Raw genomic sequence first — 23,717 nt, 5'->3', positions numbered from 1 at the left:
CACCAGAACAAGAGGACACAGTCTCAGGCTGCACCAGGGGAGGTTTAGGCTGGATGTTAGGAAGAAGTTCTATACAGAGAGAGTGATTGCCCATTGGAATGGGCTGCCTGGGGAGGTTGTGGAGGCACCATTATTGGAGGTGTTTAGGAGGAGACTTGATGGGGTGCTTGGTGCCATGGGTTAGTTGTTTGGGTGGGTTGGAAGGGTTGATGGGTTGGACGCGATGATCTTGAAGGTCTCTTCCAACCTGGTTTCTTATTATTATTAGTATTAGTATCATAGAATCATAGAATCAATACAGTTGGAAAAGACCTCAAAGATCATCGAGTCCAACCTGTCTCAATTCCTTTACTCACCTGATCTCAGTTTTACTCTCAGCACCTTTCATGTAACAGAAATTTTCTTTTACACATTAAATTCAGACTGTTGCATAAACTAAGAGATACATACTGCAGGGTACGTAAAAAAAAACATGCAAAGCTGTTTTTTCTTTGTTGACAGTCAGGTTCTGCCATACATTTAAAAAATGTTTTGTCTGCATTGATAAGCAAAGCAACCAGCTTTCAAGCTTGCTAGTTCGGAGGTTTGTTGTCATCAGTGTTGAACAGCTACATTCTTTATAAACAATTCATTATACGTTTCTGTGTGAGCCTTCCCCTCTAAGCTGCCAGCAGCAGGAAGCTCTTTATGAGCAGAAACACCTGTGGATGTTTCTCATTTTTGCGTGCATACTTCAAACATTCAAAGCGCATTCCTCAGCTTGCAGCTCTTCGTGCAAAGTCAGAGCTAACCCTTTTGTTTCGTGAGACTACGATGTGATTTTGGCCCGAGGGCCCTGCCTGTGGAAATTCTCGCAAGACGTTAATTATGGCATCATTTACACCGTTATCAAAAACGACTCTTGAAATATACTTCAGACCCAGTATGTTTCTGGCCTGGTCACGGAAAATCCTCAATCCTGAGGGCCATGGACAAGCATGTTTGGGTTTTTTAGTCAGCAGAATGGTCACATTGCGGTTCCCGGTGGCAGCAGACTGCCGTGAGACGGCTTCAGGGCGAGCGCGACAGGCAGAGGCAGCCGCACTGGCAGCGCTCCGGCTTGGCTCTCGCTTCAGCCGCCACCCCAAGCCTTACCACAGCGCACCACGTCCCGCACACGGATTCCGCTCCTGCCTTTACAAACAAATCACGGTTTAAATCCTAGTTTACAATCACTATTTTAATTGATCCCACTATTAATCCCATTTAAAAAACAAAAAAAAAAACAAAAAAAAAAAACAAAAAAAAAACAAAACAACCAACAAACAAACAAACCCCCCCCCCAACACCAAAGCAAAACCGCTCGAATGCAGCGTCCGAACGAGGCAGTGGGAGGACGGCTGTGGGAGCCTTTCACACCCCTTCAGGGCTCCCCCGCGGGCCTAGGCCCTGCCAGGCGAAGGGCCGAGCTGGACAATAGGCGGTGGGAGGCGGGGAAGCGTGAAGGGCCGCGCCGCGACGGGGCAGCCCCGCTGCAGCCACCCGCGGAGTCGCCGGGCCAGCCTGGGGGCGGCAGCGGCGCGGCGGGTTCGGCCCGGCCTCGACGGCGCCGCCCGCCACCGCCACTCTCCCCACCCCGGGTCCGCCACCGCCCCCGGCCCGCCTCCGCCTCCACGCCGCACCGCGACGGAGCGGTCGGCGGCTCGGCGCCCGCCGCCGGCATGGAGGCAGCGAGGCGGCGCGGCCGGTCGGAGGGGTGCCCCCCCTGGGGCGTGCTGCTCCCCCCTTTCCTCCTTCTCTTCCTAGCAGGTCAGCGGGGCCGGGCGAGTGCATGGGGCAGGGGGGAGCCGCGAATTCGCAGGCAGCGGATGCGAGCGGGACTGGGAGGGCGGCGAGGGCCGGGCTCGTCGGTGGCCCTCGCTCTGCCCCCCGCCGGCAGTCGCTGCGAGTACTTGGGACCGGTGGTTCAAGGCAGTCGCAGGGACTTTCCCTTGCTGGTGGTGATTGCGCGCTAGCGCGAGTTGGGAGAGGCTCTCCAGAGTGCCTCAGAAGACCGCTCTCGCATGAGATGTGCTGTCTGCGAGTCCCCCTTGTGCTGCAGGGAGTTTGAATGTGCACCCTCCGAGAGAGGTGCCCTGAGGTGTCCTGGTTCCACGGCCCTGGGCAGGGCGAGGGCATCCTTTGGCAGCGCCGGCCTTGGTGAGCACGCAGGAGCGGATGCCACAGGCGGCTGCTGTGCTCCTTCAAGTAGCTGTGCTTGCCAAGCGTATTAGGGGTATGCAACAGGCGCTTGTGCCAAAAATGGGTAATGATGCCAAAGCCAGAAGCTGCTGGCATGTGAAAGCCTTGGCGTGAGGAATCACGCACTGCAGTCACTCCCTGGTGCAGCTCCTTTGCAACGGGGCCCGTGCCAGGTACTGGCCTCTCCTCTCCTTACAGAGATTGCAGTCCCTCTGACTTACCTGGTTCACTTGTTGGGAGGGCTGGTCTTCAGACCAGTGGGTCAGCTGTACCCCTTTTTTCTGGATGCTCAGTTCTGTGGTGCAAGGGTAATGGCACAGGGTTAGGGTGCAGCTGCGTGAGCTGGCCTGCATTGCTGTTTTACAGCCCTCTGTGGTCGTCACCCTCACTTGATGCTTGTTTTCAAGCAGAGACCAAGCATGAGCAGTGCCCTTGCTAAAATCTAATTGGCAAGATTAAGCTTTTGGGGTGGATCAACAGCACAAGCTGTTAGCTGTGCTGTCAATGTGCAAAGGAGCCATGGTGTGAGGTGAGAACTTGCAGTAAGAAATGAGGTGGGAACGGGAGTGTGGCAGCAGCTTAGATGAGGTGGATGAGGTCCAGCAAATCAAACGTTGGGCCAGCAGAGATGGAAGGCAGTAATGGGAATAGGAGAGTGTGGAGCTCTTACCATGATCAGCTAGCTGCCCAGGAGCAGAGGCCACAGCATATTGGGACTGCAGAAACATTGTCATCTTCAGGCCTCTGCCATGGCAGGGTGTATGTTGCCAAAGAGGTCAGCAAGGGTGACAGTGTGCAGGGCAAGGAGTCTGTTCGGATTCATCCAGGCTGTAACGGAGGCCCTGGCAGTAAGGAAGGAGAGCCCCGGATGAGATTCAGGAAGCATGGGAATCCGTGAGGACATGTTTACAGTGCAGTAGCAGTACCCAGAGACCGTATGATGTTATTTATTTGGGAGGACATGATTTAGGGCTTTGAAAACACTGAGCTGCAACAGCACAAAAGGCCAATAGCTTTAAAATAACTTCTCCTGGCAGTAAAAGGGTACGTGTTCTTTCATGCTGCTTAATTGCAAAGAGCCCTCTTACTGCTGTGGAACAATTTCCATTTTTCCTCAGTTCTGCAGAGAAGAGTTTGCTGCTTGAACTGTTAGTGGCCCTGGGCAGGACAGTCTTTGGAAGTGGGGCAGAGAAGGCACCGCTGACCCCTATGCCACGCGCTGGTGTGCCACATTGGCCATGGGCCTGGAGCTGGATCAGAGTGCGGGGAGCTGCTTCCAGATATCAGGAGCTGAGGGCTGATTTACACCTGGGGCTGGGCAGGGACTGGGGCATGTAGTCATTTCCCAGTCTGCTTCTCTTTTGCAGCTCAGCGTGATGGGCAGTCTGGCTGCAGGTTTCACATTGGACTTCTTGCTGGAATAGCTTGAAAGTGGTCTTTTTCATTTTCAATTGTTAAATGTGAGAAGGAGCTGATACAGGCAGCTACAAAATACCAATACACAAAGTACCTAACCCTGGACTTCCTACTGAAATGCAGAATAGTGGGAATGGACTGCTGTTAGGATTACAGGGTCAGGTCATCCCTCGAGTGAAGTCCTGTGATTGTATAAAACTGTTAGACTGCATTTTCTTTAAAGTTGTGCTGTACAGCATTTTGTTGGTGCTGTCGTTTGACTGTGGGAATGCTGTTTTTATTCAGCAGAAGATTGTCTGGCTCAGTGTGCTAATGACTGCAAAGCGTACTGCTGTGATGGGACTACTCCCTACTGCTGTTCATATTATGCCTACATTGGGAATGTCCTTTCGTAAGTATATTTGCACTTCAGAAAAAAACCTGATGTGCTTTGTTCCTGGGCTTAATATAAACTTGGCTTGCAGGAGACTGTTTTGGCAATAAACAGTGGGTAGAGTTTGGCGTGGATTTGGGTTTTGGTTCTTTTTTCCTTACTGCTAACAAACATTGGTATTTCTTGAAAGCCTCACCTTGGATATGTTTTTGAAGCACACAAGAAGGCTTGCTAAAATTGAGGGTTATGTCCTTGTGTACAACAATATAATATGTGGAAGTAAGCTTTAAAGGTGGTGAGAACTTTGTTCCAGGCTCTTCAGACAAAACAAAAACCTCCTGGGTTTTGTGGAAATGCTTTGTTACAATACTGGAGTCAAACCGCTATTGAAATGACGTAGACTTGAGATGTTTTTTTTGCTCTGAGTACTTCTTTAATCTGCTTTTCTTTTCTGTTGACTTGTTTATTTTTGTTAATTGATGTTTTGGCTTTTGGTGGAATGTATTGAACAGATTCTAGGTGAGAGTAATCTGACCCTTTAGCACTGCAGTATGGAAGGCGTGTTCCACGGTGCTTAAAAAAAGCTCACAACACAGCAGGTGAAATGGGGTGCCTATGAATATTTCCTATCTAAAAAATTGGCATAAACTGTTGATGAAAAACATAGATTCCAGTGCAGCTATTTATCTCTCTGCATGGGTATAGAAGAAGCTTGTGTGCTAGTAGACATAGGCTCTGGACTTCATTTAAACGACAACCCCTAAGTATTAAATTCACGTGCGAGGACAAACCTGAATGAAGCATAAAATGTTGTTCTTCAAGATAGGACATCTTTTCTTTTATCAGCCACACCTGTAATTTCCTTAACCTTTAGCAAGCAGTCTGTGGCATGTTTTGGTTTAGATTCTTGACTAAAACCAGGAAAGGAAAAAGAGGTGCATCATCCAGACTGCTCAGTGCTTGGGGAGGAGTGAGTGGGAAGGTGGTAGTTGCTTTTTCTAAGACGACTCCTCTGGTGCAGGCTTTGTATGAGCCGTGGTACCTGGGGAACATGCCAGTGTTCCCTTCAGTGTATTTTTATAGCACTTTGTAGGAGCAGGCAGAATGATGGCATTTTAATTAAAAAATTGATCCACCATTTTTAAGGCAGATCAGACACTTCCTGGGCTAAAGTAAATAAAATGATGATGGAGCACCAGAATCTTTCATTCCTCTGGAAAGCAAAAAACATGCACTTAAGATTGATTACTGTTGGAGAATGACAAGTGATTTTTTTTCCCACTCCCCTGGGGAATGTCTGCTGCTTCTTCTTTTTATTTTATTTTCTTTTTTCTCATTTCAAAATTGCTTTCCCATTTACATGCATGGAAGTAGGTTCTGGTTTTTAATACTTCATTCCAGTTCACAGGTGGCTAGGGATGATGGACACAATAGCATAGGATATCCCATCGTAAGAAGGAGACTTCCCGTACAGCATGTGGATCGCTTACATGTGTGCATCACTGGTGTTTGTCTAACCAGTCAGAGCTGTGCTTTGGGAAGGAATGACCTGGGGATTCTCTAGAGTGACTGCTGAAATATTCAAACCATGCCTTCTGTGCCAGGGTGACACCTAGTCTTTTGTATGTTTATTTAACGAATGTAAACATTTATTGAATTAGAGCCCAGTGCAAGTGGCTGTGACACATCGGAAGGGTTTGTGTGTTTCTGAGTGGTTTTGATGACTGGAGGGGCTCTTACAAGTGCTGTTTGCCACTACATATCTCAGAGGAAATGTTTGATTCTTGTATTTTGTTTTTTATGGTTAAGTACTCCAGTTCACAGACTTGAAGACCAGCCAGTAGTCATTAAACTTCTCTGACCTGACATTTCGCAGGATTCAGCCATAGATTTAATTTTTTTCCCCCTAAAAGCTGTTTTGGGTGTGTCTTCTGTAAAAATGTGTAATCACAGTTTGAAAACCCCAGGCATTAATGAATTGACCATCTGTCCTGTAAACTGTTCTGTAGTTCATTTACTATGGCAGTAAAATTTTGCTGTGAAATGAAGGTTGAAATTCCTACTGTCAGCTCTTAACTTATCTGCGGGTTTGAAACGTGGCCCTTAAATAGTCATCATGACAGCTTTCAACCTTATCACTGAGCTGAGTGAACTCTTTCAGCCTCACATGTAAGATTTGCTTTGTTTTGTTTTTCCCTGCCCAGGGGTCAGTTCTTTGGCCTTCCTTTGAGTTCTTTCTAGTAGTTTAACATCCTACGTGAAGTGTGGCTAGAAGGGCTGAGCGCAGGCTATTGACAGAAGCTTTGCTAGAGTTATTTTTTCCCTGTGTCTTTCTTTGACTGCCTGTTTGGTAGCAGCTATCAGTGGTGATCACAAAAGACATAAATGATTTTAGCAATCTGTTCCATCTCCAAGTCCTTAAGTTACAGTCTTCAAAGCACGGCTACTACTTTAAGCCGGCAAACTGTTCTTTGCTAGGGTTACTACCTTAGTTACATTGCAAAAGATATTATTGTGGCTTAATCCTCCCTAAGAATAACCTTTCCTTTTAACTTTTTTTTTTCTTTTGCAAGATATTGGAGGTCTTTTTTGTTGCCTTTGGGTTTTTTTTATGTTCAAGCTTTTCCTGCTGAAGTTTCGTGTTGTCTCACTGCTAAATGGCAAAGCAATGACATTGCTTTAGAAGACAACACAACCTCAGGAATTTGAAGATAGCCACTAGTGACCTACCTGCTTATGTCAGTCTCTTAATGTAATGACTGTGTATAGAAGTCTTCTGAAGAGCAGATTTTCATCCAACAAACTATGTGTCCTGATCATTCCATATAAAGCTGTCTCTCTTGTCCTACATCATAATTTTTTGATCCTGCTGTCTGCAGCAAACAATGGACTTGATCTGTGTGAGTGCTTTCAGAAGCACCTTTTTTACTGTCTTAAATACCATTAGGAGTCCTCAGTTTTGTATAGGCTCCTCTGCTTCTTTGGAGGTTGTGTATGCTCCTTTATTTGTTTGCCACTGATTTCTCTGCTCTCTCCATACTCTGTAATTCTGCATGCCTTTCTGAAGTTACTATTCTCTGTTTTATCTGTTGGTTGGGTTTGGTTTTGGTTTTTTCCACAAACATAACTGTCTCTTGCACTTTTGGGAAAAGCCTTTTGGATAGGATAGAATAGAATAGAATAGAATAGAATAGAATAGAATAGAATAGAATAGAATAGAATAGAATAGAATAGAATAGAATAGAATAGAATAGAATAGAATAGAATAGAATTAACCGGGTTGGAAAAGATCTCAGAGATCATCAAGTCCAACCCATCACCCAACGCTATCTTATCAACTAAATCATGGCACTAAGTGCCCCATCCAGTCTCTTCCTAAACACCTCCAGTGATGGCAACTCCACCACCTTCCTGGGCACCACATTCCAATGGCCAGTCTCTCTTTCTGGGAAGAATTTCTTCCTAACATCCAGCCTAAATGCAGTAGGTTCTTTTTAAACAGTTCTGTGTTTTGCTTCATGCTTCTCAATCTTCTCTTTCTAGAGCCATATGCCAGCAATTGTGCAGATTAACAAAGTCAGTGTGACTAACTGATACTTAAGGTGCTCGTAGCTTTTAGATGATGAATGAACTCTCTTCACTTGTTAAAATTATATTCAACATTGAGATATTCCATGTAGAGTTTAGAATTTGCTATTTTGAGAAGTTGCTATCTTCTTAGGACACCGGGGAATTTTTTTTCTTCACTCAGATGAAGTTTTCAGCAAACAACCTCCAGGCTGTGTGCATCTGTGATTAGCTTGTTTTTATTTCCACACATGAGGCACAGATGTAGAATTATCAGCTCATGCTAGTATTAGGATTTGTAAGAGATGTTGCAGTAACTCCAGTTTTAGTTGGACTGCAGGTATGATCTGTGAGCCTTCAAGGTCTGTGAATGAGTCATCTATAATTCCATGAGCATCTCTAATGTAAAGTAACACATCCTTAGTCCTCCTCCTCCCTCTGTTTCATGATACCCTTTTAGAGAGAGTTGTTACAGCATTAATGTTGGAGCTGTATTTCCCTTCCTACTAATTTTCAATAGCTACATCTTGTCATTTCCTCTGATGCATATGCATTTCCTCCTGTTCATTTGCTTGGCATCTACTGCTTAATAGTTAGTGCTTCTAAAAATGTTTTTTTTTCTTGGACAAATTACAGATTTATATTTGGACTTGTGCAACATAATGGAGCTGTGTCTGTGGGATGAAGGAAGAAGTGCAAAGATGCTTGAGTGCTCAGGCTGTTCCTCCTGCCTACCTTTTCACTCCCCACCAAAAGAAGGCTTGGAGGCACCCTTCCCAGCCTTCAGCATCATTTCAGCTCTTTGAGTCAAGAAACTCAAACTACCTTCATCCTCAGAAGCTAGTTTCTAAGCATCTGAATCATATGTGCCTGACACATAGTTTCCCTGTGCTGCATCTGCTTCTACAGCTTTCTACCAGTCTATGACCTGTGAGGACTGCAGTGTGTTTCCTCCATATCAGATGCTTCAATTTTGACCACAGTAAGAGCATCTCCCTAACTAGCTAACCAACCAACAGCATTTTTCTTTCTGTCACTCAGAGGAGCTGAAGACATCTGGTTATTGCTTTCAATTCCAGCCTTAAACTACAGAGCTCCTCAGAGGCAGAAGTTGGTATGAAAGAGGTTTATTCTGCAGAACACAAATTTTTATGTGTGTTTCTGACAATGCTCTCTGGATTTTCTCCTGAGAGGTCCCAAATTTTCTGGCTCTCATGCTTATCCTGGTGGCTGATGGATTTTGTGTGGGCTAATTTCCAGTTTAGTCTTTGCCACCATGTTGTGCTTTGCGTTTATCACTGCCCATGGGAGACTTTTGAGCCACGGGGAGCTCCGTGGGTGTAGATGTCAGTAGTTGCATGCTGCTGCTGGTGGTTCTGGCAGCAGCCTTTGCTCTTTCACTGCACTTCATGCCTTGCTACCATGGGTAGATGTAAAATAATCCCAGATTCTAGGTAAATAGTGGAGCAAAGAGGGCAAGTGGTCCAGTTGTTCTTTCAAAGGAGTACTGTTGGGCCACTTGAGTATTCAGTAGAAATGAAAGGACTTACACCCAGGTTTGGTCCATGGTATTTAGAAAACCTATTCATAAAATATCCAACCTAGGTGATTGGTGTATGTTTTCCTGGGTTAGTCTTTTAACAGTAATAAACTGCAATACTGTCTTAAGCAGCAGAAGAAAGCTAAGATCCAGTGCTGCTACATTATGTTGCCCATGGTATGAAGTTTCTTGGTAAAATCCTCAGGATTACTTACTGTGAGGCACCTGATTCTGAAGACTTCAAGTCTAACTGGAGGAAAAAAATAAGTACAATCTTCAAAGAACTGTGATCTCATTCCAGGTAGTAAATGATGATTTGCAAGAGGGTAGATGGAAAAATCTTATCAAAAATAATGAGGAAGCAGCAGCCTGTTCTGTGACAGCTAAAATAAACATGAACTTAATCTGTATTGCAGGGGGTGAGGTTTTTGGATGGGGTTTTTGTTTTGTTTTCAGTATAGAGGTTGCACAATGTGGCCAGGAAGGAAGGAAGGCAGACAGAATGGGAGGAAAAGAGGTGGAGAAGACATTTAGTATAAAAATTGTGTACATACCTCAGCCTGCAAAACTGAAGGGAAAACAGTGTGTAGTGTATCTAAGTGTGGCGTTTGACATGAAGTACTTTGTATCTGGTAGTGCTTTTGAGAGAAGCAGCTGACCTCAGAGTATGCCATTTTTGTCCATGATGGGAAGAATGTCCCTTAAGATGATTCACTTGATATGGGAATATGGGCTGGAGAGTGGGTATGGAGGAGTGTACCAAAGAAGGGAGTCAGAGTTAGGAATGTAGAGATACAGTCTCTGAAGTTCATAGTGAAGATAAAAACAACCAGCCAAACAGGAAGCTTGTTGTTTGCTGTAGATTCCAAATAATTAAAATTAGACACTTTCAGGCATCCCACAGTAAATATGTGAAGCAGCATATGGATTTAGAAGGGTTCTGTGTCTGCACTACAGTTTTATGAGCCTCTGCTTAAAATAAAATTGTATTCCTTTTCCTCAACGTAATGTTAACATTTTCCCCATGATTGAAGCACTTCGGGACAATATGTAAAGCTGCAATTTACCCAGGAGCTGCCATTTCATGCTTCAGGCTGTGTGACTTCTGGTGCAGTGCCAGAGGTGTGCCAAGGACTCGTTCAATATTTTTTCCATTTGGCTTGAGTTGCATCTTCTGAGAAGAGTCTTCCTGAATGAGCACATAGCGCAGAGCCTGAGGATGCTTGTGCTGAGTTCTGGAGGCAGGCTATAAACGTGTCATCGGTAAAGGCAAGGCTCTGATAATTAAACTACAGCCATTTCCCCTTCATTCTCTCTGAGAGGTGAAGAGCAGTTCAGCCTTCTAATCCTGGATCTTCAACATTTGGAGTATCTGTGGAAGCATGCTATTCATGCCTCAGCTTGGGAAAACCTCCACAAGAGGCATCCAGCACCTTCTGTGCAGGGAGTTGATTAATCACAGCTTAGAGGAAGATCGACTACCATGTTTCCTTTGTAAGATCTGCTGGAGGGAAATCTGGTATTCAAAATATGACCTTTCTGAAGTGTTTGAACTTCCAGTTGTTTTTTATTCCATGCCTATTGTCCCAGTTCGTATCCTTTAGCGGAGAATGTGCCATCAGATTTACGACCAGAGTAGTATCTGCCCTTGATGATGGCTGCAGAGGAAGCTCTTGTCAGCACCCGAATTAAAACGCAGGGCTCCTCTTCTTTAGTCCTTTGTGTTTTCATTTCTGACCCTGTGTTGTGACAAGCAGCTCAAAATGGGAAAATACTGTTTGCTTGCCAAACAGCAGCTCTCAGAAGATAGCTCCCACTTAGTCTCCCACCTCTTTTTTTTTTCTGCAGGCTGTCTGACTAATTATTTTGAAATGTTTGGGACTAATGGAATCAAGTTCCTTTGTTTGAGCCTTTTGGTAAGTTTAGGGGGTTTTATTTTAGCAAGTAGCTGTAAGAACTAGAATAGTTTTTTTAGTAAAAGCTGGAAGTCTTTGCAAACATGCAAGTTCAATTGTTCATAAGAAGAAAAGCACGGTTCTGTGCTAAAGCTTGAGTTGTTGGCATCTCTGGATCATCTGGTTTTCATCATTTGGAAGAATTTGTTAGAATTTGGCCTGAAAATGGAGGCATTAAGGTATAAATCACTGCAATGCTTTCTGTGGCTTCCAGAAAACTCTTAAGGGGGAAAAGTAAACATTCATACGGAATTTGGTGACATTAGCTTGCATATACTGCACTGGTTTATTTTAAAAGGATTTTTCAATGAAAAAGATAATTTTGTGTTTATCACTTGAAGTGATCTGCTTTGGAAGCCTGCAGGGTTTTCCCATAAGGTTCAGTCATGTAAGAGAGAAATGTTTTCTTAACACTTAGTAAGTCTGATGTAAAGACTGAGCCTGGGGATTATGTTGATCACAAGAGTACTGTCCTTTCTTTGTAAGATTTTTTACCTTCTGTCTGTTAATTTTATGCCCACTCACACACCTTTCCCTTTTTCAAGTTGCAGTCCACCTCTGAATTTGGCAGGAATCCGTAACTTTCTTCAGTCATGTGTACATCCAAAGTTTTTGGAAGAGTTCAGACAGTCTGCTAGGCACCAGTTCAGCAGAGGGGTTAAATGCATTTGTAACCTCAAGATGGTGAGTGGATGTAATGGATAGAGTCTTCTTCCTACTGAAATCAATAAGCTAATTACCTTACTGAGGAGTTCATGTCCTTGGCTCTAGTGGGACAAGTTGTGAGCAGGGCAGATTTAGATTGGGAAGAAGTTCTTTACTGTGAGGGTGGTGGAATGCTTGAACAGGTTTCCCAGGGAGGTGGTTGAGGCCCCTTCCCCGGAGACATTCAAGGTCAGGCTTGATAGGGCTCATAACAACCTGATCTAGATAGGGATGTCCCTTTTTACTGTAGAGGGGTTGGACTAGATGACCTTTAGAGGCTACTTCCAACCTATTGCATTCTATGATTCTATGGTTCTGTCCTATGGTAGTAATACTGCACCAATTCAGCAGGACTGCTAATGAAGATACTTTTGGGTCAAAAGCTGTGCAGGAGGGCTGTTTGATGCTGTGCACAGTAATTGCAGCCAGTTGAAATAAAACCTGTAGCACTAATTCAATGTTTGAATGATACTGTCCGAGAAAGATAAACTCATTCTGAATAGAATAGAATAGAATAGAATAGAATAGAATAGAATAGAATAGAATAGAATAGAATAGAATAGAAATAGAATAGAATTAACCAGGTTGGAAAAGACCTTTGAGATCATCAAGTCCAACCTTTCATCCAATAACATCTAATCAACTAAACCATGGCACCAAGTGCCTCATCCGGATCCCTCTTAAACACCTTCAGTGACGGTGACTCCACCACCTCCCTGGGCAGCCCATTCCAATGGCCAATCCCTCTGTGAAGAACTTCTTCCTAACATCCAGCCTAAACCTCCCCTGGCACAGCTTGAGACTGTGTCCTCTTTTTCTGCTGCTAGTTGCCTGGGAGAGGAGACCAACCCCAAGTCTAGCAGGATAGAGACAGTAAGGGAGATCACAGCATCTTTTTGTGCCTCTTTAAGAGAGAGAAACAAAGTTTGGTGTGTATAAGTAAGTTATTAAAAGTTAAAGGGAATTAACTATTAATTCACAGGAGAGTTACAAGTTCCTTTGAGATTTATAACAACAACTTGCTGGAAATTCCACAGTTAGCATCACCTTTAGAAATTCAATGAAGTTTTCTCAATGATTTTTCTCTTATTTCAAAAAGAAGAGAGTTGTGATGTTTAAGAATCACATCCACTATCATAAAAAGCTTCTTTTCCCCCCTGTAATTATTTTTTGTTAAAACACAAGATCTCTCCTGGGACTTACTTCACATGTAAGTATTTAGTATGGGATGGAGAGGCACTGATACTGCAAACTGGGCAGGCATGTTTCATCATCGTGTCTCCCTCTGTTGGCTCATCCACACAGATAAGAGATTTTTACTGCTATCATTAAATGGAGTTACTCCTGCTCACAGGGGAGGCTCAGTTTAATGCTGAATGTTCCACCTTCTCTCTCTTTATTGAGGCCTGTGGTACAGTTTGGCACAAGCACAAGAGGTACTAAGGATCTACAGCTATCGTTGTTACATCTGTTCATCAGCCAAGATGCAATCAACCTTATTTTTAGGTGCCTTGTGGACTTGCTGTGCCACTATTGAAGTGTAAAGGGACTGTGCAAACTGTCTCTCCTCCAATCCTTCAAATAGTCCATGGCCAAGATGGTGCAATGAAGATATAATTAGGGTACTGCTGCTCTGTAGCTGTTTCCAGCTGCTGAGCAGCCCATAAGGCACCAGTGTTTGTAAACTAGGAATAACATATAAAATGCAGTCCTCAATGTGTGTGCTTGTGCTATCACATTAGCTGCAGTTTTCATCTCTGTTACTAGGTACTGCTTATTCCTGTTGTACTCCTGCATTTGACTTTTTCCTTCCAACAGCAGGGTAAGAAAGGGTGTGGATGTGAGCAGTGCCTGTTTCTTTTCCTCCCTCCTCTCATCCCCAGTAAACTGAACAGAATAAAAATAAATATTTGGGACAGGAGGGAAGCAGTCAGCCTTGGAGAGTAGCATGATGGAATGGAGGGCATCAGGTTCACCAGTGGATGCGTTGCGCTTCAGAGTCCCCCAAGAGCATTTTGTAAGCCTCCAGGTAGGGTAACAAAACAGAGCAGGAGGGTTGTCAAGGAGAGAGCAGGGAACTGCAGCTGCTGCCTGTGATCCTTCCTACATGACACATGTATGTGTTACACAGATTTATGTGTGTGTATGTGTATGCAAACAATTGCTATCTTATAACATATTTTCTTCTGGAAGTCTGCTTTTCCATTTCCTGCAACATTAAAGCTATCTAGAGTACTGGCTGGCATTAGGATTCTGTTTATCTGTATTGTTGAAGTACCATATTGGTGTGGTTCTTCAACATTTGGAGTTCAAGGCGCTGTGGAGCCTGTGAGACCCTCTTGCCAGGAGTGCTTCAGGCCAGCCAGCCTCTGCAACTTTACCTGGGATGGGAAACAGGGAACAGAGAGCAGGGAGGAACAAGATGCAGGGTGCTTGTTCTGGTATCACAATACTTCTGCAACAGACCTCTAGGGAAAAAGAGAAGCAGAAATACTCTGATAGCAGCCTGAGGACAATTCAGAAATGAAGACAAACAATGAAGAGACTCAAAATTAATTAGTTATGTGTAAGTAGCACTTAGAATAGGATGCTGTTCAAATGGTACATGACAGCAGCTCTTAATTCTTTTGTTTGGATCAAATCCTTCATGTCCCTGAGCTTTTTTGGGCCTCCTCTTCTGCTGCTTTGGAAATGTAAAGCAAAAGGAGAAAAAATGAGCAGCCAGCATACATTTAACACTTAACTTTTCATTGTTGGGAATAAAGCAAATGCAATAGTGTTTTGTACAAGACCTTGAAATACATTTCTTGGAATCTCTGAGATTTTCCTGGAAGAGTAACAAGTATTTTCTTACTGCTCTATTTTGCATAAAGAACACAGCTTCTTCAGAATTATCCTTGCTTTCCACTCATGTGGCATATTTACTTCCAAAGGTTTGGAAACACATATCAGTGACCATTGTTTCATTCTTGTGCTCACAATAACCTGTCAGACAAGGCAACAGTGTCTGGGCATCGTTGCCTGTCTGCCACCCACATAACATGTAACTCCTGCTGGTGATGATTTCAAAAAGCAGCATGAACTGCCACAAAGAGAGATTAATTATTTGGGTTATGTTCAGAATTTTGGCTACTTGGAGCTAGAGTTTTGTGGCTGAATATAGACATTGAATGTGCCACGGATAGGCATAATCAGATGAACAGCCCTTGGATGGAGAATGGACTTGTGTGTGAGGAGTCCTTTTCTGCTGTGTCGAGTGCAAAAGCGCTCTCAGCTGTCAGTGAGAAGCTATGTGAGTATTTAGTATCTTCCCTGCAAAACTCTTTTGTCAGAGCATCTCATGTACAAATATTGCATTCTTTTGAAGCAGCAGTTATTTTTTTCTGTCTCTTCTCTGGGGCACAGCTTCTCCTGCACTGCAGCGTTCCAACCATTCGCTATGCTGTGTGGTCCTAGTCCCCAAAGACCTTTGTGAGTCTTTGTCCAATGATAGCTAATATATTTACATGGCTGAAAGTTAATATTGTTTGTTCAGTCTGCAGCAGTAACCCTGTGTTTGTTTTGGCAATGGATGGCCTATTTACATAAACTAAAATTATGAAAATGGATGACAGGATCACCAGTCTGCTTACCTTGCATTGCTTTCCTCCAGTGGCTTCTTGCAGGGATAATTTGATAGTAAATTCCAATGGAGAGCTGCCCTGGTTAACATAGCCCACTTTCACAAGCCCCTCTCCTCCCACATAGATGGGAGGGAAAGTAACAGGCAAAAAAGAATCCTGGGTTGAGATAAGGAATTTACTGAGATAATACAGCACACAATTTCCTTAGCCTGTTTGCAGGGAACGTGCAGCAAAATGCATCAGCAGCATCATAAGCCAGCAATGAAACAGTGTCTCCCCCACAAGCATGCAGCAGCCAGCCTAGTGAAAAAGACCAACACCCCAAACCCAGAAGCCACAACTGGAAAAGGAGGCCTCTCATGTTACAAGGTGAACTTCAAGCCCCATGATACTTTGCTCCAGCCAGCACTTGAATTTTAAAGCTGGCATGATATCAGCATAGTATTGAATATCATCAGCAGATTCCACTCAACCCATGACGAGAGCCAAAGAACAGAGCTTCAAGGGGGTGGAGGATGGATGAAAAGTTATGGCTCTCATTCTCCTTTCTCAGTAACATTTTAAATTGTCTGAAGCAGAATAGAATAGAATAGAATAGAATAGAATAGAATAGAATAGAATAGAATAGAATAGACCAGACCAGGTTGGAAGAGACCTTCAAGATCATCATGTCCAACCCATCAACCAATCCAACCCACCTAAACAACTAACCCATGGCACCAAGCACCCCATCAAGTCATCTTTGTTCATGGGCCTTCATGACTGTTGAATGAAACCTAATGCTTGAATGATATTTCCAGAAATGTAATAAAATGTCAGATTGACAATGATACTTTCCAAACTGCCATGTGATAGGGGTGCTGTAAGCAGAGTGGCATATCTGCTGGACGTCTTGAATCAGGTACTACATTAAGATAACCTGCTGAGATTAAGAGGGAAGTGATGGTATTTCAACTTCTGCATTTGGTAAACTTACATTGTTGCTGCCTTCAAACTTGATTTCTGTTTTGCTTAAGTTGTGCCAGGAGAGGTTTAGATTGGATGTTAGGAAAAAATTCTTCACTGAAAGAGTGGTGAGGTATTGAACAGGCTGCCCAGAGAGGTGGTGTTGTCGCCATCCATGGTGACATAGAATTGTGTAGATACATACATAGAATACATACATAGAATAAACCAGGTTGGAAGAGACCTTCAAGATCATCGTGTCCAACCCATCAACCAATCCAACCCACCTAAACAACTAACCCATGGCACCAAGCACCCCATCAAGTCTCCTCCTGAACACCTCCAATGATGGTGACTCTACCACCTCCCCAGGCAGCCCATTCCAATGGGCAATCACTCTCTCTGTATAGAACTGTTTCCTAACATCCAACCTGAACCTCAGGATATAATTTAGTGGTCATGGTATTTGGGTTATGGTTGGCCTCAATGATCTTGAAAGTTTTTTCCAACCTTAATGATTCTCTGATTCTTTTGCATTAAAATTCCATAGCAAGAGGAGATTTTTTTTTTCCCCCTGCTCCCTCCTCACACCCCTCCCAAGTCATCCTTTCTTCTGAAGTAGGTGAGGATGAAATGCCCTCTGTGGCATGGCTGCCCGTGCTAGCAGAGGGTGGATTTGATGACCAAGGAAGTTCTTTTCACATTAGCCGGATGTGGGTTTGCTTGCACCCCAGCAAATTGGAAATTTACCCCCTTTACCCATGGGGGCAAATTTACCACACTTTGCTTAGAATTTTGGAAGTAAAATGTAATTAAGTTTACAAATTCAGATTAGATGTAAATGTATAAAATTTAATAAACATGTACAAGGTATATTCACATATATCTGCAATTCAATCACAGCACAGTACCCCCTTGTGCAGTAATTCAGCTCTCTCTCCCCAACTCTGAACACAAAGCCCAGAGAGGCTGTACACAGCCAGCCTGCTGTCCCTACCCCCCTGTACTTCAGCAGCCAAGATCATCATTCAAGGTCACAGGAGATACAGTAGCCAGAAGTGAAGCAGGAGATAGCAGAGAGCGACCCAAAACAAGTTTGTGCTGCAGAATGTAAGTCATTCAGCAAGCCAATTGGATGAGATAAACTGATCTTGCATTATTCTGTGTCTAGCCTCTAAAGCCTGTCCATCTCTAGACTTTGAAATCTCTGGAAAGAACAAATTCAGTCATAGCCTTAAACTGCAACAGCCACAGAAGTAAGAATTTGTTCTGTTTGGGGACTGGGCTAATAAAACATTTTGAAGCTCTCAGCAAGCTGGTTGGTGCAGGGTCTCTCTTTTGTATTCCTCTGCAGCAGGCTGGCAGCAGCTGCCTACAAGCTGACCTCCAGGCTGGCATTTGCACAGCAGACAGGGATCTGATCTTTTTTTTCATCCAGCAGGGACAGTCACCTCTGCGTGTGAGCCAGCCTGCACACTGCTAAGGAAACAGCCCTGGTTTACATCACTCAAATTTAGCAAGTTACAAAGCAACTTTGTTCTGTTTTTTGAGCCGTGAGTCCTTGTGTAAAGGAGGGAGAGTTCTGTTTTTCCCTCCTACAAAGGAAGCTTTGTCCTGCATATCTGTAAGTACATACCCAGAAGAGACCTGTGATGCCCTCTGAATGGCTGGGAAGCTCTGCCAAGGGATCCTGCTTGGGCAGATGGGCAGTGGGAGGCTGCAGGGAGGCTGTTGTGATTGCCAGCCAGGGCTTCTCCCTGGGCTCTGAGTATCCACTAGACTGTCAGGTATTTTTAGGAGTCCAGAAAGAAAACACATGTAGTTTATCTCCATATCATATGAAATGTAATGTACAAATACAGTTAGGTAACTCTCAGACAGCATCAATTAAGTTTCTTTATACTTCTGTATTTTCACTCTAGAGATTTATTGTTATCACAGAGCTACTTGCAATCCCAAATAACCTCAGGAACTTGCAATTTCTAGATCAGACAGACTCTCATGAAAGGTTGACTCATCTCTTCTGTGAAGAAGTTGCATTACTTGGAAGTTCTTGTTGCTTAAAACATGGGGAGGTTGCTCCCCAGTGGGGAGGCTTGCTGTGCGTTCAGAAAATCCTCAGGATTCTTTCTGCAGAGCTTGCAGCTGCCTGGACTGTATGGGGAAGAGCAGGGCTGTGTTGAAGAAGGAAAACTGCTGCTTGGTGCTCTCTTGCTGTGCCTTGTCATGTACTGGGCTTGAAAGGAGAATTGTTCACAGTGTTCGTGCTCCATAGTTGAAAGAAGAGGGCAGACTGTTGTCTTGGTACTTAGAAGCTCTTCTCCCAGGCGTGCTCATTTGATCAGGGCTTGACCTCAGTGCTTGTCCCTGTCCTGCCCATGGTGCTGTGCTCTAGGAGGGGCACAGTTTTGAGTGTGTTGTTCTAGCCTGGTGCTCAGCCTTCATGTAGCAAGTAAGGGCTGGACAGAGGGGCTCCCTGGGAGATGCTGAGCCATCAGTTGGGAGGATGCAGAGGTGGTGTGGCTGGGGAGAATGTTTTCTTGTTGCATGAGTGCCCTCTTGCAACTTCCTGGTAGGCTCTCAAACCACCCCCATTGGGATGCAGCCCTTGCACTGAGGGGAAAATGCAGTACTTCTTTTAGCTAACATAAGAGCAATTACTGCTCTATGAGACCAGTAACTGGAAAGCAAGATACCAGGAGCTATGACTCAAGTCAGAGTTTGCTCTTTGGCTTTGTTTTGTGTCAAATAATGTATGTTTTGTGTCAGTAATGTATGTTGCAGTTACTGATGGGGCTTTGTAATGAGATGTTGTTTTTCCAGACTGAATACTTGCTGTGCTCACACAAAACACTGAATGTGTGGATATGTGAAACCAGTCAGCTGATTTATTATTCTTATCTGTCACTTGCACTGAATGCCAGAACTAACACTTCCTTCATAATGACCAGTAGCACCCCTGTAGTTGCTGTACTTTTATTGCTCTCATTTTTCCCAGCTTGTGTCAGAAGATACAAACTGCCAACTGGGCAAAGCCCTCAAGTCACTTGATTTACACTGACACACACTGAAAATACAGTCCAGCAAGAGATGGTGTTTTCCTCCAAAACTGGCAAACAAAGTGTTTTGGGCTGTCTCTAGCCCATCCTGAAGAGTATTGCAGCAGCTCTGCCACCGCAAGGGTTCCCAGCGCTCCACTGGCCCCGCTCAGGTGTGAGAAGAACCTTCTTCCTTGGTTTTGTCAATGAAATCCTCATATTGGCTTCGTAAGAGCAACACAAATCTTTCTGTCCAGATACCTGTGCCATAAAAGAGGGATTGGAGGTTTCTGCCTCTGTGAACTCAAATCTTCAACGTCTGGGTTTGCACTCTGATCTGCTTAAGAAGGTGCTTGAGGCTGAGCTTCAAACTGGCCCCTCTTTTGTAGCCAGATGTTTCCAGTTCTGGTTTATTCTTCCATTTTTTAGCTGCTGCTTCTTCAGAAAATGGCCAGCTGATTTTACTCGTCTGTGCCCCACCTGCCTGGCCTGCCAGTGAACTTGGAAAGTCCTGGTGATGACTGCAGTACAACAAAAGCCTCAGCTGTGAGCAAGTGGTTTGGAAGAGTTCTCACCAGTGTGGCAGCTCCAAACAGGCCCAGGAGACAAAATGAAAATAGTTTGGGCTAGAAAGTGCAGCTTGTCCCCCATAGGACCATAATGTTTCAAAGGGAAAAGCTTTCCTTTCTCTTTTTGCATAGGCTGAGCATCATTGCTGCTGTTGCTGTGGGGGCATGATTCTGCGCCTCTCACGTTGTAGGGGATGCATGGAGGCACAGGTCAGACATCTTGAGGCAGATCAGGCTGCAGCCACTGGTTGGAAACTGTGAATGCCTCCACCCAGGGAGCCATCTGCAAGCAGGACATCTCTTTGGAGGAGGTTGTGCATTGCAGCAGTGTTACTCCTTACCCTACAAGCCTGCTGCTTCTTTTCCCATCCTCTTCGAAGGTGTTTGTCCCAGAGCTGTCCATCCCTGTGAGCGGGATCCAAGCCCTTTTCTCCCTGGTGCGTGCCCAGCGAGCGTTGTCAAGGGACAGATTGGTGACCTTCCATGGGACGATGCCGTTACATAACTGCTCCTTCATTAAGAAGTTAAAAGGATTAAGAAGTAGCTGACATGTCAAAGTGGAGACAGCAAAGAATTATTGTGTAATATGAGGGTTGTTTGCAGTGAGGTTCTTCAGGGATTAGTAATAGCACTGAAAATTTTCCAGTGCCAATCAGGAGCTAGGATGTAAATGCAAAATCCCCAGACTTAAATGTGTGTGTGTGTGTGACAAAGATACATTTTAAATGAATGCACTTTGGAAGTTCTCAGATGATAGATTTGGGGGGGGGTTCTGTAACCTTAATTTCTTCCTCTTTTGTGTAGTTTGTGGTGCAACCTTCAATTACATGGTTTTCACAGAGCAGCGGGGTTATGACATTTGTATGTCTTCCATGGTGATGTTTTCAATGTGTAAGGGCATACATATCTCCATAGAGATTTAAACCTGCCCCCTTAGTGCATATTGCATGTAGAAGTGGGAAAGCCCCTCTCTGTTCTTTATATAGGAGATAGCAGACCTGAAAGTGACCAGCCTTTTTATGGCTGAAATCTTTACCAGCTCATATGAAATGTGTTGCTGGCCTCATTCCAGCTTTTACTGAATACAACCAACATTCATCACAGCTGGTGCCAGGCGAAGTATTAGTTGGATAGCTCAAACCAGCAGCCCAAGCGCCAGAGAACTGTGTGCAAGGGACAAACAACAACTTGCAAGGCAGTGCAGGGTTGTTTGTTTTTTTCATGCACACAAACAAGATGTGTTCTTTTGTGATTCCAGCAAGTTAAGACAATAAGGATTTCGGTATAATTGTCAGTATAATTGTAATTTTTCTTGTGGTGTTTCAGAAACTCAGTGACAATACAGTGAGAAGTTATCCAGGCAACCTAATTAAAAATTTAATGAAGTACTTTCCAACCCCTACATTCAAAAGTGTTTAGGGATCCCAAATTCCATTTTCATGTATCAAACAAGCGGCATACTTCCAGAGGAAAGGTTCTGGGAGGCCTATGAGGAGAGACTGAAGGAGCTGGGGTTGCTTAGCCTGGAGAAGAGGAGACTCAGGGGTGACCTTATTGCTCTCTACAACTACCTGAAGGGGGGTTGTAGACAGGCAGAGGTTGGTCTCTTCTCCCAGGCAGCCAGTACCAGAACAAGAGGACACAGTCTCAGGCTGCGCCAGGGGAAGTTTAGGCTGGAGGTTAGAAGGAAGTTTTACACAGAGAGAGTGATTGCCCATTGGAATGGGCTGCCTGAGGAGGTGGTGGAATCACCATCACTGGAGGAGACTTGATAGGGTGCTTGGTTGCATGGTTTAGTTGATTAGGTGGTGTTGGATGATAGGTTGTACACGATGATCTCAAAGGTCTCTTCCAACCTGGTCTGGTCTGGTTCTATTCTATTCTATTCTATTCTATTCTATTCTATTCTATTCTATTCTATTCTATTCTATTCTATTCTATTCTATTCTATTCTATTGCATTCCATTCCATTCTGTTCTATTCTACTCTATTCTATTCTATTCTATTCTAGAAGACTCAAACTTTCTGCAGGTGGTCTCCTGTGGAGTCACCCCTGTTTTTTTGGGACACTTGCTTTCTGTGAACTCAATTTTACCCCCTGCATTGGAAAGCTGCATGTCTTTGTGTACACTGATACCAGTGCACTTACTCCCAGACTTTTTAGTCTTGGCACCATGATTCTTTTCTGTTCCTTTAAAAAAGGAAACAGCCCACACCTACACACCTCAAAAAGCCCTTGCATTTTCTGCTTGCTCAATTACTCTGGTTCTTGGTCCTTCCTTACTTTCCACTAGTGTATTTGCATTATTTCTGCTAAGCCATTCAATGTAATAAATAAACTCTTAATCAGATGTGACTGCGTTCCTATTTTTGAAAGCTGTCCAAGATGGTGAATTAAATGAGCGGGGGAGGGTTTGGATTGCACTGTGATCTCTGATAGTTGAATGCAGGTTGAAAACTCCTTTGAATTAGTGCCATCAGATGTAGTATCTGGAGATTCAGGGCATTTTCTCAAATAAAGGTCAAGAAGAGAGTGAAAATAAGCTCTATCCTGTTTGAAATAGATTTCAGTGACAATATACTTATTCTCTTAAGATACTTAGCATATTTTTTGTAGCAGTGTTATATTTAATCTGTGAAATAGGATTTTTTTTTTAGTTGTATTTTTAGCAAGATATTTTCAAGGCTGACTTGAAAGAAATATAAAGTCAGCCTTTCTATATCTGTTTCAGTCTTAATTTCTACAGATTTCCGAGGCACACAAAAATGACAGCTTGATTGAACTTGAAATCAACAGGAATCCTCTTGAGGATGGAGAACTGAACTGGCGATAAATGTCTGTGGTCCATGTCAACAGTGATGGTTGATGCATGGTTCATGTGTACCATTTGAATCTGTGAAATGAAATAGATGGAGGTGATTTTTTGAGCTAGCTCATTTTAGCAATGGGCTGCATCGAGACAAGTGTGGCCAGCACGTCAAGGGAGGTGATCCTCCCCCTCTACTCAGCTCTGGTGAGACCCCACCTGGAGTACTGTGTCCAGTTCTGGAGCCCCTATTACAAGAGGGATGTGGAGGTGCTGGAACGTGTCCAGAGAAGGGCCATGAGGATTATCAGAGGGCTGGAGCACCTCTCCTATGAGGACAGACTGAGGGATTTGGGGCTGTTCAGTTTGGAGAAGAGAAGGCTCCGAGGTGACCTAATTGTGGCCTTCCAGTATCTGAAGGGGGCCTACAAGAAGGCTGGGGAGGGACTTCTCAGGATGTCAGGTAGTGATAGGACTAGGGGGAATGGAATGAAGCTGGAGGTGGCGAGATTCAGGCTGGATGTGAGGAGGAAGTTCTTCCCCATGAGAGTGGTGGAGCCCTGGAATGGGTTGTCCAGGGAGGTGGTTGGGGCACTGTCCCTGGAGGTGTTTAAGATCAGGCTGGACAAGGCTCTGGCCAGCCTGATGTAGTGTGGGGTGTCCCTGCCCATGGCAGGGGGGTTGGAACTAGATGATCCTTGTGGTCCCTTCCAACCTTGACTGATACTATGATACTATGGTAGCAATGCATTATTGCTGTAAAGCCTTTGTGGCATTCTTCCACCTCTTCATGAACCAGGATGTCACACCATCCAAGTTCATCCAGTAAATGGGCTCTAGAAATTTGTCTGGAGACTGTGTTTGCTGTAGGGAGCTACCTTTACTGTCTTTTACTGCATGGATCTAATCAACTTCAACGTTGCCTTGATTTAAAGCATCTTCCACCCACACTCAGAGTG

General features: G+C 44.2%; 1 protein-coding gene across 2 annotated transcripts in view; it reads left to right on the top strand.

Annotated features, from left to right (window-relative positions):
- The first annotated feature begins 1,674 nt into the window (after positions 1-1,674).
- Positions 1,675-23,717, top strand: part of CYYR1 (cysteine and tyrosine rich 1) — a 63,043-nt gene continuing 41,000 nt past the window's right edge. The window contains exons 1-2 of one of the 2 annotated variants that reach the window (XM_068144472.1): positions 1,675-1,788; positions 3,925-4,027. In XM_068144472.1, coding sequence (XP_068000573.1) covers positions 1,701-1,788; positions 3,925-4,027 — 191 coding nt within the window. In that variant the 5' untranslated portion in view covers positions 1,675-1,700. Of the gene's footprint in view, positions 1,789-3,921; positions 4,028-23,717 lie in introns of both variants that reach the window. The other variant, XM_068144471.1, reaches the window with a different exon arrangement.

This window comes from Melanerpes formicivorus, unplaced genomic scaffold (genome assembly GCF_026170545.1).
Source record: "Melanerpes formicivorus ecotype bairdi unplaced genomic scaffold, bMelFor1.0.p_v2 SCAF_11, whole genome shotgun sequence".
Taxonomy (NCBI): Eukaryota; Metazoa; Chordata; class Aves; order Piciformes; family Picidae; genus Melanerpes; species Melanerpes formicivorus.
The sequence above is the reverse complement of the archived record's forward strand: the minus strand, read 5'-3'. Positions and strand labels throughout refer to the sequence as shown.